The following is a 17,229-nucleotide window of genomic DNA, read 5'->3' on the forward strand; positions in this document are numbered from 1 at the left end:
CATGGTGTCATTTGTTTAGTGATGCCTCTTGCTTAATGTGATTGCAGCCTCTGTAGCCTTTCAGAAAAGGTGTGTAGATACTGACAGACTATGTGACACTTAAGGCCCCGTCACACACAGCGACGCTGCAGCGATACAGACAACGATGCTGATCGCTGCAGCGTCGCTGTTTTGTCGCTGTGTGGTCGCTGGGGAGCTGTCTCACAAGACAGCTCTCTCCAGCGACCAACTATCAGGGGAACGACTTCGGCATCGTTGAAACTGTCTTCAACGATGCCGAAGTCCCCCTGCAGCACCCGGGTAACCAGGGTAAACATCGGGTTACTAAGCGCAGGGCCGCGCTTAGTAACCCGATGTTTACCCTGGTTACCAAAAAAAACAAACAGTACATACTCACCATCTGATGTCCGTCAGGTCCCTTGCCGTCTGCTTCCTGCTCTGACTGAGTGCCGCTGTACAGTGAGAGCAGAGCGCAGCAGTGACGTCACCGCTGTGATCTGCTCTCACTGTACGGCGGCACTCAGTCAGAGCAGGAAGCAGACGGCAAGGGACCTGACGGACATCAGATGGTGAGTATGTACTGTTTTTTTTTTTTTACATTTACGCTGGTAACCAGGGTAAACATCGGGTTACTAAGCGCGGCCCTGCGCTTAGTAACCCGATGTTTACCCTGGTTACCAGTGAAGACATCGCTGGATCGGTGTCACACACACCGATTCAGCGATGTCAGCGGGACCTCAACGACCAAAAAAAGGTCCAGGCCATTCCGACACGACCAGCGATCTCGCAGCAGGGGCCTGGTCGCTGGTACGTGTCACACATAGCGAGATCGCTACTGAGGTCGCTGTTGCGTCACAAAACTTGTGACTCAGCAGCGATCTCGCTAGCGATCTCGCTATGCGTGACGGGGCCTTTAGATAGCACACAGGTGGACTTCCTTTAACTAACAATGTGACTTATGAAGGTAATTACTTGTAGCAGAAAATTTTAGGGGCTACATAGCAAAAAGGGTGAATATATATGCAGATACCAATTTTTAGTTATTTGATCCCAGAAATTTAATTTATGCCTATATTTTTCTCACTTCACTTCACCAACTTAGACTATTTAGTGCTGATGCATAACACACAAATTGTATTATAATATTTATAAACAGGTTGCAATGTAACCAAAATAGGTAAAAAGCAAAGGGGGTGAATACTTTTTTAAGCCCCTGTAGCGTTTTGCAAACTGCAAATGGGACTTCTTATGGCTTGCTTTCAAAAATGACTTTCTTCTTGCGACTCTTCCATAACCCCAGATTGCGGAGTATGCGACTAACAGTTGTTAGGCCGGTTTCACACTTGCGTTTGGAGCAGCTGCGGAGGGCTGCGGACTTCCTCCGTGAAGCCCCGCACTCCGCCGCTAGCTCCGCCTACTTCTGCATGCGGCCTGTGTACCTATATTTAACATTAGGTATGCAGGTCGTGCGGCTGTATGCGGAGGCTGCCACATGCGTCGTTTTGACGCTGTGGCGACCAGCGTAGGACGCAGCCTGTAGCATTTTTTTTTTTATCTGCAGCGTCAAAACGACGCATGCGGCAGCCTTTGCATACAGCCGCACGACCTGCGTACCTAATGTTAAATATAGGTACACAGGCCGCATGCCGGCCGCATGCAGAAGTAGGTGGAGCTAGCGGCGGAGGGCGGGGCTTCACGGAGGAAGTCCATAGCCCTCTGCAGCTGCTCCAAACGCAAGTGTGAAACCGGCCTTATCTGGACAGATTCTCCCACCTCCACTGTGCATCTCTGCAGCTCCTCCAGCTTGACTATGTGCCTCTTGACTACTCTATTTAGTAGATAAACAGGGATTAAAAGCTCACCACACTTGCTTGTTGTTCAAAAGCCGAGAAACCTGTAGCTGATGGGTGCCCAGTTCCACTTGAGAAGCACAGCAAAGCACATATGTGAAGAGGGAGGTATACAGCACAGCCATCCAGAAAGTTAAAATCTGAAATATTTATTGGAAACTTCTTAAAATCATTGGATCCTTCCTAGAACAAATTAAAACTGGCACATTTTAGCAATACAATGCCATTAATAATAGTATATATCCAATAAATATTTTGGACTTTAATTTACTGGAGGTTGTGCTGTCTACATATCTCTTCACCTATTTTGTCTAATAAGTGCTCTCTTTGCTTGGGATGTCAGCTTAGTTGGACAGCCATGTAGGTTTACAGTTGTGTCATTCACCAGCGATTTTTGGAGAATGGATTGAAGAGTGCTCCATGACATATTCAGAGCTTGATAAATATTTTTTATAACCTAACTCTTCTCCACAACTTTATCCCTGACCTGTCTAGTGTGTTCCTTGGTTTTCATGATGCTGTTTGATCCCTTATATTCTCGAATGAACCTCTGAGGCTTCACAGAACGGCTGTATTACGAATACTGTGTAGTAATTATAGTAATAAATTACACACAGGTGGACTCAATTTGTGACTTCTGGAGGTATTTAGTCACTCAGGATTTTACTTAAGGGTATCGGTCTATAGGGTGCTGAATACAAATGCACATCTCAATATTCAGATTTATATTTTTAAAATAATTAGAATAACGTATCATTTCCTTCACACCACAAATAATTGTCACTCTGTGTTTTTTATTACATAAAATTCAAATAAAATACATTTATGTTTGGGGATTTAGCATGAAAAGTTAATGGGCTATGAATACTTTTTCAAGGCACTATATCATTGCGATCTGCAAAAAAGAAAAGATGCAAAGAAGTAAAATTTCTTTGTTAATAATTAAAAATGTATGTATAAAGGTATCATCCAGACTTGGTCTAAGAACGTATAGAGCATTTGAAACGCATTCACTTTTTTAATTCTCTGCTTTACCCCTAATCCCCAATTGCACCTACAGTGGCACGTAAAGGTTTGGGTACCCCTGGTAAAAATTACTGTTTTTGTGTACAATTAAGCAAGTTGAAGATGACTATCTAAAAGGCCTAAAGTAAAAAATGACACATTTCCTTAGCATTTTAGGCAAAAAAAATTGTTTTCATTTATCACATTTTTAAAAATTACAAAAAGGAAGTGGGTCAGTGCAAAAGTTTGGGCACTCTGCATGGTTAGTGTCACACCTCTGTTGTCAGGTATTTCAGGACCAGGGGCTTCTTCCCTGTCCATACCGCTAGGAGTGTGCTAGCTTGCCCTGTTCCCTGGATTACTTCTGATGGGGAAGACGCCGGGGCCACGTACTTTGCCATAGTTTCGGAATCCGCCCTCAGTCTATACCCTTCCACCATCCAGGAAATAGGGGAGTAGCAGTGTACTGTATTACGCCAACCAGACTAACAAGATAATACAAACAGGTATAAAGAAAAATACCAGTCATACAAATATATTCATAGAAACGACAGAGGTAAACACTGGGGAGTGGAGGGTGGGGTAAAACCAAATTAGGAGAAGGAAAGGAATTAGCACACAACCAAAACCTAGCCTCCATAATAACAGGGTCTGTACCACAGGACTGGCGTATAGCAAATGTGGTGCTAATATTCAAAAAGGGGACAAAAACTGAACTCGGTAATTATAGGCCAGTAAGCTTAACCTCTACTGTGGGTAAAATCCTGGAGGGAATTTTAAGGGATGCTATACTGGAGTATCTGAAGAGGAATAACCTCATGACCCAGTATTAGCACGGGTTTACTAGGGACCGTTCATGTCAGACTAATTTGATCAGCTTCTATGAAGAGGTAAGTTCCGGACTGGACCAAGGGAACCCAGTGGACGTAGTGTATATGGATTTTTCCAAAGCTTTTGATACGGTGCCACAAAAGGTTGATACATAAAATGAAAATAATGGGGATAGGGGAAAATATTTATAAGTGAGTTAAGAGCTGGCTCAGGGATTGGAAACAAAGGGTGGTTTTTAATGGAGCACACTCGGACTTGGTCGCGGTTAGCAGTGGGGTACCACAGGGGTCAGTATTGAGCCCTCTTCTTTTTAACATATTTATTAATGACCTTGCAGATGACACTAAACTCTGCAGGGTAATCAATACAGAGGAGGACAATTTTATATTACAGGATGATTTATGTAAACTAGAAGCTTGGGCTGATAAATGGCAAATGAGCTTTAATGGGGATAAATGTAAGGTCATGTACTTGGGTAGAAGTAATAAGATGAATAACTATGTGCTTAATTCTAAAACTCTGGGCAAAACCATCAATGAAAAAGACCTGGGTGTATGGGTGGATGACAAACTCATATTCAGTGGCCAGTGTCAGGCAGCTGCTATAAAGGCAAATAAAATAATGGGATGCATTAACCCTTTCACGACATGCGCCGTGCATGTACTGCGCATGCCGTGAATCCCCTTTTGATGTGGGCTTCGGCGCTGAGCCCACATCAAAGTCGTGACATGTCAGCTGTTTTGTACAGCTGACATGTGCGCGCAATAGCGGCGGGTGAAATCGCTATTCACCCGCCGCTATTAACCTGTTAAATGCCGCTGTCAAACGCAGACAGCGGCATTTAACTAAAGCTTCCGGCCGGGCGGCCGGAAATGACGTCATCGCCGACCCCTGTCACATTATCCAGGGTCGGCGATGTGTCAGGACAGTAACCATAGGGGTCCTTGAGACCTCTATGGTTACTGATGCCGGCCTGCTATGAGCGCCCCCCTGTGGTCGGCGCTCACAACACACCTGCATTTCAGCTACATAGCAGCGATCTGATGGCTGATCGCTGCTATGTAGCTGAGCCGATCGAGTTGTGCCAGCTTCTAGCCTCCCATGGAGGCTATTGAAGCATGGCACAGGTAAAAAAAAAAGTTTTTAAAAATATGAAAAAAATTTTAAAAAACATAAAAGTTTAAATCACCCCCCTTTCGCCCCATCCTAAATAAAACAATAAAAAAAAAAATCAAACCTACACGTATTTGGTATCGCCGCGTTCAGAATCGCCCGATCTATCAATAAAAAAAAGCATTAACCTGATCGCTAAACAGCATAGCGAGAAAAAAATTCAAAACGCCAGAATTACGTTTTTTTGGTCGCCGCGACATTGCATTAAAATGCAATAACGGGCGATCAAAAGAACGTATCTGCACAAAAGTGATATTATTAAAAACGTCAGCTCGGCACGCAAAAAATAAGTCCTCACTCGACCCCAGATCACGAAAAATGGAGACGTTTCGGGTATCGGAAAATGGCACTTTTTTTTTTTTTTTTTTATTTAAGCAAAGTTTGGAATTTTTTTTCACCACTTGGATAAAAAATAACCTAGACATACTAGGTGTCTATGAACTCGTAATGACCTAGAGAATCACAATGGCAGGTCAGTTTTAGCATTTAGTGAACCTAGCAAAAAAGCCAAACAAAAAACAAGTGTGGGATTGCATTTTTTTCCCGTTTTCTAGTAAAAGACATGGTAAAACCAATGGTGTCGTTCAAAAGTACAACTAGTCCCGCAAAAAATAAGCCCTCACATGGCCATATTGACAGAAAAATAAAAAAGTTATGGCTCTGGGATAGAGGGGAGTGAAAAACGAAAACGCAAAAACGAAAAAGGGCCGCGACAGGATGCACATGAGGAGAACATAATTTTACCTCTATACAAGTCACTAGTTCGACCACACTTAGAATACTGTGTACAGTTCTGGTCTCCGGTGTATAAGAAAGACATAGTTGAACTGGAGCGGGTGCAGAGAAGAGCGACCAAGGTTATTAGAGGACTGGGGGGTCTGCAATACCAAGATAGGTTATTACACTTGGGGCTATTTAGTTTGGAAAAACGAAGACTAAGGGGTGATCTTATTTTAATGTATAAATATATGAGGGGACAGAACAGAGACTTTTCTGATGGTCTTTTTAATCATAGTCCTGAGACAGGGACAAGGGGGCATCCTCTACGTCTGGAGGAAAGAAGGTTTAAGCATAATAACAGACGCGGGTTCTTTACTGTAAGAGCAGTGAGACTATGGAACTCTCTGCCGTATGATGTTGTATTGAGTGATTCATTACTTAAATTTAAGAGGGGACTGGATACCTTTCTGGAAAAGTATAATGTTACAGGGTATACATACTAGATTCCTTGATAGGGCGTTGATCCAGGGAACTAGTCTGATTGCCGTATGTGGAGTCGGGAAGGATTTTTTTTCCCCAAAGTGGAGCTTACTATTTGCCACATGGGTTTTTTTTTGCCTTCCTCTGGATCAACATGTTAGGGCATGTTGGGTTAGGCTATGGTTTGAACTAGATGGACTTAAAGTCTTCCTTCAACCTTAATAACTATGTAACTATGTAACTAGCAACAGTCTCAGATATATCCACCAAATGCCTTCTCAAACAGCAGCAACAAACCACCATTTCCTAACCATGCAGCAAGAGGCTAGCTGTGGCCATGAATGCTTGCCAGGGCCCAGAATATATAGGAGATTAGAGTGTCTAACAGCGAACAGCTGAGAGCCTTAATTCAGGAAAGCTTACAAAAGCTATCAACTGAGCAGATGAATCCCTGCACTGCTAAAAGAAACCTGCACCGTTTAATATGAAGGCGAAGTGCTTCTGATCAGTGCAGGAGTTGGAGAAATCAGACGCTGCAGTCTTCTGGCACCTCTCTGTCGCGGTAAACCCCCTTTTGAAAGTATCGCAGCTTGTAGACGCTTTTTGGAGCTCTACTAGAGTCTTTCACTTCTTCTTTAAGGGATTTTGATCCATTCTTCCTTGGAAAATTCTTCCAATTCTGTGAGATTTGTGTATCGTTTTGCATTCACTGCTATTTTGAGGTCAAGCCACAGATTTTCAATGATGTTCGGACCAGAGGAATGTTAGAGCAATTGTAAAACCTTCAGCTTGCGCCTCTTGAAGTAGTCTATTGTGGATTTTGATGTCTGTTTAGGATCATTATCCATTTGTAGAAGCCATCCTCTTTTCCACTTCAGCTTTTTTACAGATGGTGTTATGTTTGCATCAAGAATTTGTCGAAATTTAATTGCATCTATTCTTCCCTCTACCCATGAAATGTACCCCGTGCCATTGGCTGCAACACAACCCCACAAAATGATTGATCCACCCTTATGCTTAAATTTTACAGTTCTGACCAGTGTCACTTTATTTGGTAATAACTCTGGAACGCTTTAACAGATCCCACTGATTCTGAGATTGTTTTTTCGTGACATATTTTACTTCATAATAGTGGTAAAATTTATTCAATATGACTTGCATTTACTTATGAAAAAAAACGAAATTTGGCAAACATTTTGAACATTTTTCAATTTTCAGTCTTTTAATTTTTATGCCCTTAAATAAAAGTTATGTCACAAAAAATAGTTCATAAATAACATTTCCAACATGTCTACTTTACACCAGAACAATTTTGGAAACATATTTTTTTTTGGTTAGGAAGTTAGAAGGGTTAAAAGTTGACTGGCAATTTCTAATTTTTCCAGCAAAATTTACCAAACCATTTTTTTTAGTAAGGACATCACATTTGAAGTGACTTTGGGGGGCCTATATGACAATAAATACCCAAAAGTGACACCATTCTAAAAACTACACCCCTAAACCACATTCAAGAATTAATGGAATGTGGATAGAAAAACTGAACATTTAACTTTTTTGTAAAAAACTTTAACTTTAGACCCACATTTTTTTATTTTCACAAAGGTAACAGGAGTCAATGGACTTCAAAAATAGTTGTACAATTACTCCTAAGTAAGCTGATACCCCACATGTAGGGGAAAACTACTACTGTTTGGGTGCATGGCAGGGCTTGGCAGAGAAGGACTACTACTCCCTACGCCTGCTGCCGCTAATAACAGCGAGAGCAGGCGTGACTGATGGGAGTATTCATCAGCTGACACCTGCTCTCTAAAAACACGGCGTGAGTTCCTCTGTATTTTTGATAATCAGCCAGGCAAAACTGACAACTGTGGGCTGCAACCCTCAGCTTTAGCAAGGTTGGTTATCAAGAACAGAGGGGTCCCCACACCATCTTTTAAAAAATTATTTAATTAAATTTCTCGTTTCTCCCTGTGAACTCTCTGAACTCAGCACTGCACCGTGAGACTTTCTCACTGAGGTCCTAGCAGTTAAGGGGCCCGGCTAGGAACGCAGCCTCAGTGACCGGCGGTAGCCTCGATGACGTCATCACTAGTCACTGAGGCTGAGCTTGCAGCAGCTCATTCCTCAGTGGTTCTCAGCCTGGATGGTCGCATCTTGGCATTGTCCAGGTTGAAAACTGTTACTCCTCAGACATGGATTACAGCGTGAGACAGAACGAAGGACAGGTGAGAGATATGATTGTTTTTTTATTTTTGTTTAATTCTAGCTGTGTGTTTATTTACAACATTACTAAGCCGTGGGCTTGATGTTACCGGACAATACAAAGGTGACATCAACCCCACAAATATGAACCCCACTTGCCACTGCCACAGGGCAAGTGGGAATAGCCGGGCAAAGCACCAGAATTGGCGCTTCTAAGGCTGGGTTCACATTACGTTTACAGCAGCCCATTCAACACATACGGTAACGGGCTGCTGTAAACGTAAGTGCCGGTATGGCAGCACGCTAGCGCAGATAGAGCATCTGCTAGCTCTATCTGCGCTAGCAGGGACGGACCTGGAAACGCTGCAGCCCGCGTCTCAGGGTCTGTCACTCAATGACGGCACATCCTAGCGCACGACCATTGTGGGCAGGCGCTAGTGATGTGTCCGACATTGGAGTCAATGGCGGCGTTAAACAGACTACGTTACACCGTGTTATGCCGCTGTGTAACGTAGTCCGTCTAAGGGACACCAGCAGCGCATTGCGAACCCAGCCTAATAGATGCCCCTTTTCTGGACGGCGCTGGGCTGCTATTTTCAGGCTGGGGGGGGCAATATCCATTGCCTATTGGCAGCCTCAGAATACCAGCCCACAGCTGTCTGCTTTAGGTTATATTTAAATAATTTAAAAAAGTGTGGGGACCCCTCAATTCTTGATACTAGCACCGCGACTGAGTGCCGCATTAAGGATATGATGTAGCCATACGTCCAAGGTCAGTAAATATCAACCAACCTGGACGTATGGATACGTCCAATGTCGGGAAGGAGTTAGCAGTTGGCGAGATGTTCTTTTCCTGAAATTCTATGCCTTTTTTTCTCCACACATGCCTTTGATTATTGTGGCCAAAGAGTTCTATTTTTACCTTATCAGTCCACATGAATTGTTTTCAGAATGCATCAGGCTTGTTTAGATGTTCTTTTACATACTTCTGTTGCTGGACTTAATCGTCAGGATGCAGGAGAGGTTTTCTTATGATGACTCTTCCATAAAGGCTGTATTTGTGCAGGTGTCTCTCAACTGTAAAACAATGTACCACAACTCCAGAGTCTGCTAAATGTTTCTAAATGTCTTTTGCAGTCAAGCGGGGGTTCTGATTTGCCTCTCTAGCAATCCTTCAAGCAGCTCTAACTAAAATTTTGCTTGGTCTTCCAAACCTTATCTCGATCTCCACTGTTCCTGTTAACTGCTATTTCTTAATTACATTTGGCAAGGATATCGGAAGGAGATATAAAAGAGGAGACAAGGGGCGCAGAGTCTAAAGGTACCGTCACACTAGGCGATATCGCCAGCAATCCGTGACGTTGCAGCGACCTGGATGGCGATATCGCTGTATTTGACACGCAGCAGCGATCTGGATCCCGCTGTGAAATTGCTGGTCGCTGCTAGAAGGTCTGCACATTATTTGGTCGCTAGGTCGCCGTGTATCGCCGTGTTTGACAGCAAAAGCGACGATACCAGCGATATTTTACACTGGTAACCAGGGTAAACATCGGGTTACTAAGCGCAGGGCCGCGCTTAGTAACCCGATGTTTACCCTGGTTACCAGCGTAAAAGTTAAAAAAACAAACAGTACATACTCACCTGCGCGTCCCCCAGCCTCTGCTTCCTGACACTAAAGCGCCGGCCCTAAACTGAAAGTGAAAGCAACAGCGGTGACGTCACCGCTGTGCTGTTAGGGCCGGAGCTCAGTCAGCGTCAGGATGCAGAGGCTGGGGGACGCGCAGGTGAGCATGTACTGTTTGTTTTTTTAACTTTTACGCTGGTAACCAGGGTAAACATCGGGTTACTAAGCGCGGCCCTGCGCTTAGCAACCCGATGTTTACCCTGGTTACCCGGGGACCTCGGCATCGCTGGTCGCTGGAGAGCGGTCTGTGTGACAGCTCTCCAGCGACCACACAGCGACGCTGCAGCGATCGGCATTGCTGTCGCTATCGCTGCAGCGTCGCTTAATGTGACGGTACCCTTAGTGTAGGTGTATATTCACAGTAAGAAATATATATTGTTGCACTCACCCTTTGGATGTCTTGCATGTACATTCAATTGATCCGTATGATGCATCCACGCCTAATAATATTCCGGTATGCAGCACTATTGCAGGAACTATGCCAGCCTTGATCCAAGGATTGCATGTGAATACAATGGTTAGAAAAAAAAAATTCCTTTCTTGGCGCTTCCGGAAGACAAGGATAGTTTGGAGGTTGAGATAATTTGCTCAGTACCAAATTTATTAGGACACTTTAATAAGAACAAAACAACGCGTTTCAGCCCACAACGGCCTTCATCAGGTATTATATGTGCTTTTAAAAATGTTTTAAAAGAAAGTTGTCTTTATAGACTGGAGTCACCAGTAATTACACCATTAACCATTAATTACATTTGGATGTGAGGAAAGAGTAACTTGAAAACGCTTTGTTATCTTCTTATAGCCTTCTCCTGCTTTGCGGACCTCCACCATTTTCATTTTCAAAGTGCTAGGAAGCTGCTTAGAAAAACCCATGAGTGTTGTTTTTTGGCACAAGGCTAGAGGAGGCTGGGTTTTTATAAACCGGGCAAATTTGCACCACCTGGCCTTTCCTAAGATTGACAGTGAACAAGCCATAAACCTAACAGGCTAATTAAGCTCTGAAACCTTTGTCAAAGTTATCTGAGAACACAAATATGCAAGAGTGCCCAAACTTTTGCATCAGCCCATTTTCCAGATTTTTAAATAAAAAAAAAATGATTATATATATTTTTTTTTTGCCTGAATTATAAAGGAAATATGTCATCCTCAACTTTAGGCCTTTTAGAGATGATTTCATCTTCAACTTGCTTAACTGTTCAGAATAACAGTAATTTTGACCAGGGGTGCCCAAACTTTTACATGCCACTGTATGCCTAGGTGCCTTACTGTGTTGCCTTTATACATACATTTTTAATTATTAAATAAAACAAGAAGAAATTTTACTCCTATGCTTCTTTATTTGAAGCTGGAACTTTGTGAGCTGTGAAAGACAGAAAATAATAAACAACCATAATACTCACCTTAGGCATAATCCACTGATGCCCAAGTCCCTTGGAAAAAAAACAAAATAATAAACAACCATATCCCTCACCTGTCCAATGTGAAGATAATCCATACTGTCCCATGGCGATCTGGATGATTTGGAGAGCAGCACAACAGTGACTGCTCACCCCGTCAGGTGGTTTACACTAACAGGAGTGTAATCACTCATGCAGTGTCTAGTGCTGAGCTGCCGTGAGAAAGTTCATAAGAGTTCAAACATGATGAACCCCGGTGACTTCACTTATGGCACCATTCACTGCATGAGAAAGTTCTTACTGATGCTCCATTTCTAGGACGGCTGAGAGCCTATTGCCTTTTCCTAGGCCAGTGATGGCGAACCTATGACACGCGTGTCAGTGCTGACACGCGTAGTCATTTTCAGTGACACGCCGGCCGCCGGCCGCGGCCCCATAGAAATTGCTTCTTTCCCAGGGTCTGAAGGAGAGGAAACTCTCCTTCAGGCCCTGGGAACCATATTAATGTGTAAAATAAAGAATTAAAATAAAAAATATTGCTATACTCACCTCTCCGACGCAGCCTGGACTTCAGCAAGGGAACCGGCAGCGTTGTTTGCTTAAAAATCGCGCTTTAACTTCCTTACTTGAAGTCCCGGCTTGTGATTGGTCGCGCGCCGCCCATGTGACCGCAACGCGACCAATCACAGCAAGCCGTGACGTAATTTTAGGTCCTTCAGGATTTTAAAATTACATTCCGGCGTTGTGATTGGTTGCGTCGCGGTCACATGGGCGACGTGACCAATCACAAGCCGGGACGTCACGGGAGGCAGGACACGCGCGCATTTTAAAATGTGATTGCTGTCTGCAGGCCCTGTGATTGCTGTCTGCAGGCCCTGTGATTGCTGTCTGCAGGCCCTGTGATTGCTGTCTGCAGGCCCTGTGATTGCTGTCTGCAGGCCCTGTGATTGCTGTCTGGAGGCCCTGTGATTGCTGTCTGCAGGCCCTGTGATTGCTGTCTGCAGGCCCTGTGATTGCTGTCTGCAGGCCCTGTGATTGCTGTCTGCAGGCCCTGTGATTGCTGTCTGGAGGCCCTGTGATTGCTGTCTGCAGGCCCTGTGATTGCTGTCTGCAGGCCCTGTGATTGCTGTCTGCAGGCCCTGTGATTGCTGTCTGCAGGCCCTGTGATTGCTGTCTGGAGGCCCTGTGATTGCTGTCTGCAGGCCCTGTGATTGCTGTCTGCAGGCCCTGTGATTGCTGTCTGCAGGCCCTGTGATTGCTGTCTGCAGGCCCTGTGATTGCTGTCTGCAGGCCCTGTGATTGCTGTCTGGAGGCCCTGTGACTACTACAGCAACCATCATCCAGTGAACTGTGGGGTGTCATTGGCCATTACTGAGATAAGTGAGAGGGAGGCAGTGATGGCGAACCTGTGGCAGTCCAGCTGTTGCAAAACTACAATTCCCATCATGGCTGGCCATTCAAAGCAAAGGCTTTGGCTGTGAAGACATGATGGGAATTGTAGTTTTGCAACAGCTGGAGTGCCACAGGTTCGCCATCACTGGAAGAATTCCCCCTCCCCCTCACTTATCTTAGTTCACGGCACCCCACACAAGTTAAATAATAGCAAGACCAACAAAAGAAACCAACTGACAGATGAACAAAGAAGTCACTAAGCAGGTAAGTTAATTCTAATTATACATATTTGTTATTTAAACTATACATGTCGCAAAATTATGGTTTTTTATCAAGGTGACACACCACCCAAGTTATGCTCGGTTTTTTGGCGAATTTTGACACACCAAGCTCAAAAGGTTGCCCATCACTGTCCTAGGCTATTAATATCAGCCCACAGCCTTTGCTAGTTATTGAGTATAGGGGTTCTTAATGTCTTTTTTTTGGGGGGTCTCCCAGTAAAATAACCAGTAAAGTCTAAGCAAACATCTGTGAGCTAATATTAATAGCTTGGGAACCTTTTTTCGCTATTTTCTCCTTCCCAGAATACTAACATCAGCCCTCAGCTTTCCCTCTGCTGCTTATGAAAATTACGGGGACCCCAAGCTGTTTTTTTTATTCATTTTTTATTTATTAATAAGCACTGTAAAATACACACCGAATGTAACCTTAGTTCCCAGCCTCCAGGTGTTCCAGCAACAGGAAACACCAGTAACCTTATAATGTCCCTTAAGAGTTTCCCATGAGGTTTCCAGGCCTGGCAGCTGCAAGGTGGCTGTGAACTCTGGTAACTCCTGGTCCAGTTCCGGAAAGTTCAATGCCAGTGTGCTGAGTGCCGGACTCGCAGTTGTTAATCAGCCTGCACTTGCAAAGCAAGAGAAACAGTTGCTATAATATGACCTTGCCGTTCTTGTTCATACTTAAAAAAAAAAAATATGAAAAAACCAAAAAACGCTTAGGGGTCTCCCATAATTTTCAGAAGCAGCATAAGGAAAGCCGATGGCTGAGGGCTGAATGTCTGATGTTAATATCCTGGGAATGGGGGCAATATCCCTAAAGGTTCCCAGGTTATTAATATCAGTTCACAGCTGTTTGATTAGCCTTCACTGATTATTTTATGGAAGTACCTGAAAAAAATATGTTGTATGTGGAATATCCTGAAGAAGGGGTCGTACTGACCTTAAAAAGCGTTGAATAAACCACCGCCTACTTTTATCATCCTTTGGAACCTCATTATTAAGGCAGCGTGGATTTAAACCACACCTCGTACACAGTTTATCATAAAAAAAAATATGACATAGGGTCCCCCCCAATTAATTTCAAACCAGCAAAGGCTAAACAGACAGCTCTTGACTGATATTAATAGCCAGAGTAGGAGTCAGGGAAATTGTCCTTCATCTCAGGCTAAGAACATCAGCCCTCAGCCACCTCAGAAATGACACATCAATAAGACGCACCAATTATGGCACTCAGCCTCGCTCTTCCCACTTTGCCTGGTACAGTGACATGCGGGGTAATATTTGTGGGGGTGAAGTAAGACGCCCTCAATTACACAGCAAGAATAACATCCTTTATTTGAAAAAAAAGACACACCTGTATTTGAAATAAAAATAAAAAAGCATAACATAAAAAATAATTCGCTTTACGCCTAATCCATTGAAGCCCACCTAGTGTTTAGTACGGACCCAGAACTTTACTGTTTGGGTTTGCACATCTGTAGTTTGGGATTACACAGGTACATATTTGGCCTTTTCTTATTCTAATCTATTTCTCTATATTTGCCAGTTTTATGTGAAAGTATTTTATTATATGCATGTTTTTCATGCTTAATGTTCTATTACTATTGGTAACTGCAAGTTATATTCTGAATCTTATATCTGTTGTTCTTATAGGTGGCAAGCCAGTCATTTAATATGACTGTGGGATATTCTGTATCGGTTAACTCCTCGTTGTATGTTCCATCAGCCATTGTAGACGTTCTAACTGGAAATGGCATCTTTAACGTTACTGAACTCAGACGTCTTATTTCTGCCCTGCAGTCAGTACCTGTAGTGGCAGAATCATGGGAACCTGCCCCTCATGTCAGCTTTAGGGTAAAAACAGGTGAGTGGATTTATACAAGTGTTTAGATATAAAAGATGAATGTTATGTTGGGTGCGAATTATACAAAAGGGTAATGTTCTTTGTCAAGTTTATCAGTCTATAGGTTTGTCACCAGCTGCTGAAACAGGTGTAGTTCATGTAATCTCCTATTGAGCAGTGGGGAAGGGTGGTCTGATCGAAGGTTTGTGAGTGGGACAATGGATGATTTCTGGAACCAATCAAGAAGATTTTTTGTAATGTAGTTCTGCATTTTAGATTAAGAAGGATCAAAGTTTAGATGTATGATAAGGAAGAAACTCCTGGTTTAAAAAACTATGTTAGATTATTTAAAAATGTAATCAACAGTTTGTGGGACAAAAATAAGTGCTAAGTGCTATGATGGCTGTGACAAGAACTTCCACCCAGCTTTCACAGAATCTTGCAGATGGATTTCATTAGGGTTAGCACTTATGTGGGGAATTCTGTCTAAATCAGTGAAAACATGATTCAGATGAAACCCCCAAAAGGAACCATTCACTATAATAAGACAGATGGAGTCACTTTTGAAGCTGTCTGGACTCTTTTTCAGCAGTGTCCCAACTCTTTAAGAATGCACAGAACACAGTTGACCATGCTTTTGCACACATCTAAAAAGATGGACAATGCTGGAACTAAGGCCAGACAGAGTCCAAAGTGACTCTGTCTACCTCGTTTATAGTGAATGTTTCTGTCTGTATCATATTCTCTGCAAATTTAGATAGAAATCCCAACATAAGTGCTCAAGGTAGAGCACAGGATAAATGTGATCCCCTATAAAACAAGCCACCACTCAGCTCCATCATCAGTCAAGGGAAATATAGGGGGTTTCCATGTTTACTGGCATCTCAAACACACTTTGGACAATGCTCATCCCCCCTGAAAACAGAAAATTATGTGTTTCCTTTTGAACCCTCACTTGTGCCCAACCTGATCTCAGTGACTGGTTTTATGGCATTACTAAAGTGGGAAGAATTCGCTTAAAAAGACCTTTCACCAAATTTTTCAAGTTGAACTAGACACAGGATCTAATTGTGGCTGCAAAATGGAATAAAACACCAGGCCACATGCTACTCATGCTACTTTAAGTAGCCTGCGTGGCCAAATGTGCTACAACGTCTCCGGACTTGTCATCGGGCACATCTGGGACATCACTGAGGAGCAGTTGCAAAGGGAGCTGCCAGCAGCAGATCTTAATGATTTGCCCAAGAGAATTCAACGTGGCAGAATATTCCTCAGACAACCATTAATAATCTCATTAATAGCAGCCAAGATGTATAAGTATGGGGATTTATGCATATTTGAGACTGAATAAATTTTGCTATTTTGAAAGTTTTGTTTCCATTTTTCATCATTTACATATCATTAACATGTCTATCCATGATGTGATTTCCATAATTCCATGAGTTTTCCTTCTTAGTATTGCAATGCTAATGTTAAGGAGGGTATATAAAGACTTAAATATTTATATAGTGTATATACTGTGTTATACACTTGTGTGGATAAAGTCTTAAAAATCTACCATATTGTAATTTCAACTATTTAATGTCCTTCTATTTTCACAGTTCTGAAGTTGATGGGAACTGGCGCTAATGTCCATACTTGTGTTTATGTCCAAAACATGGAACAAAGGTTAAAGACGGCATTTGAGAGGGCAGAATTGACCAGTACTGGTGGTATCAACAGCAACCTCTCAGTTCAGGTAATATAGCATCTAATTACATACACCATATGGACAAAAGCAAAAAACATAAAGTCATGACAAAAACGTTGATTTTTCATCATGCTGCTGTGCAAAAGTGAAATAATACGTGATCAAAAAGTCACAATGGTATTACTGAAAACATCATCTCAGCCTGCAAAAAAACAAGTCCTCACTCAGTTCTGTCTGTGTAAAAATAAAAAAATTACAGCTCTCAAACTATAGTGATTGTTTGTAAAAAAAAAAAAAAAAGTTTTTAGTGGGGAAAACTAGCCAAACAAAAAAAACCTGTATAAATCTGGCATTGCTGTAATCATACTAACCCAAAACACAAAAACAGGAATCAGAGGAACTCACTGATGGAACCACTCATTATGATGAGGCAGACGGAATCACTCCGTGCCTGCAGTGCCCCATGTTTTTAGGTGTAGTCGACTACGCAATTGGGTAAATCTAAAAAGATGGGCACTGACAGAACAGAATCTAGATATTACTTTTCCCAAAATTATACCAATAACAACTTCAACTCATCCTACAGAAAGCAAGGCACCACTCAGTGTCGTCATCTGTCAATGAAAGATAGTGTTATACCATATTGCTAGTGTTAGGGCTAGCGGAACGCACCAAATGGATATA

General features: G+C 42.7%; 1 protein-coding gene across 6 annotated transcripts in view; it reads left to right on the forward strand.

Annotated features, from left to right (window-relative positions):
• The window catches only part of KIAA1549L (KIAA1549 like), a 673,640-nt gene that overhangs the window by 219,710 nt on the left and 436,701 nt on the right, over positions 1–17,229 (forward strand). For all 6 annotated transcript variants that reach the window (XM_077288115.1, XM_077288116.1, XM_077288117.1 and 3 more), the window contains 2 exons: positions 14,666–14,876; positions 16,457–16,593. In XM_077288115.1, the coding sequence (XP_077144230.1) occupies positions 14,666–14,876; positions 16,457–16,593 (348 nt within the window). The remainder of the gene's footprint in view (positions 1–14,665; positions 14,877–16,456; positions 16,594–17,229) is intronic.

This window comes from Ranitomeya variabilis, chromosome 2 (assembly GCF_051348905.1).
Source record: "Ranitomeya variabilis isolate aRanVar5 chromosome 2, aRanVar5.hap1, whole genome shotgun sequence".
NCBI classification, from domain to species: domain Eukaryota; kingdom Metazoa; phylum Chordata; class Amphibia; order Anura; family Dendrobatidae; genus Ranitomeya; species Ranitomeya variabilis.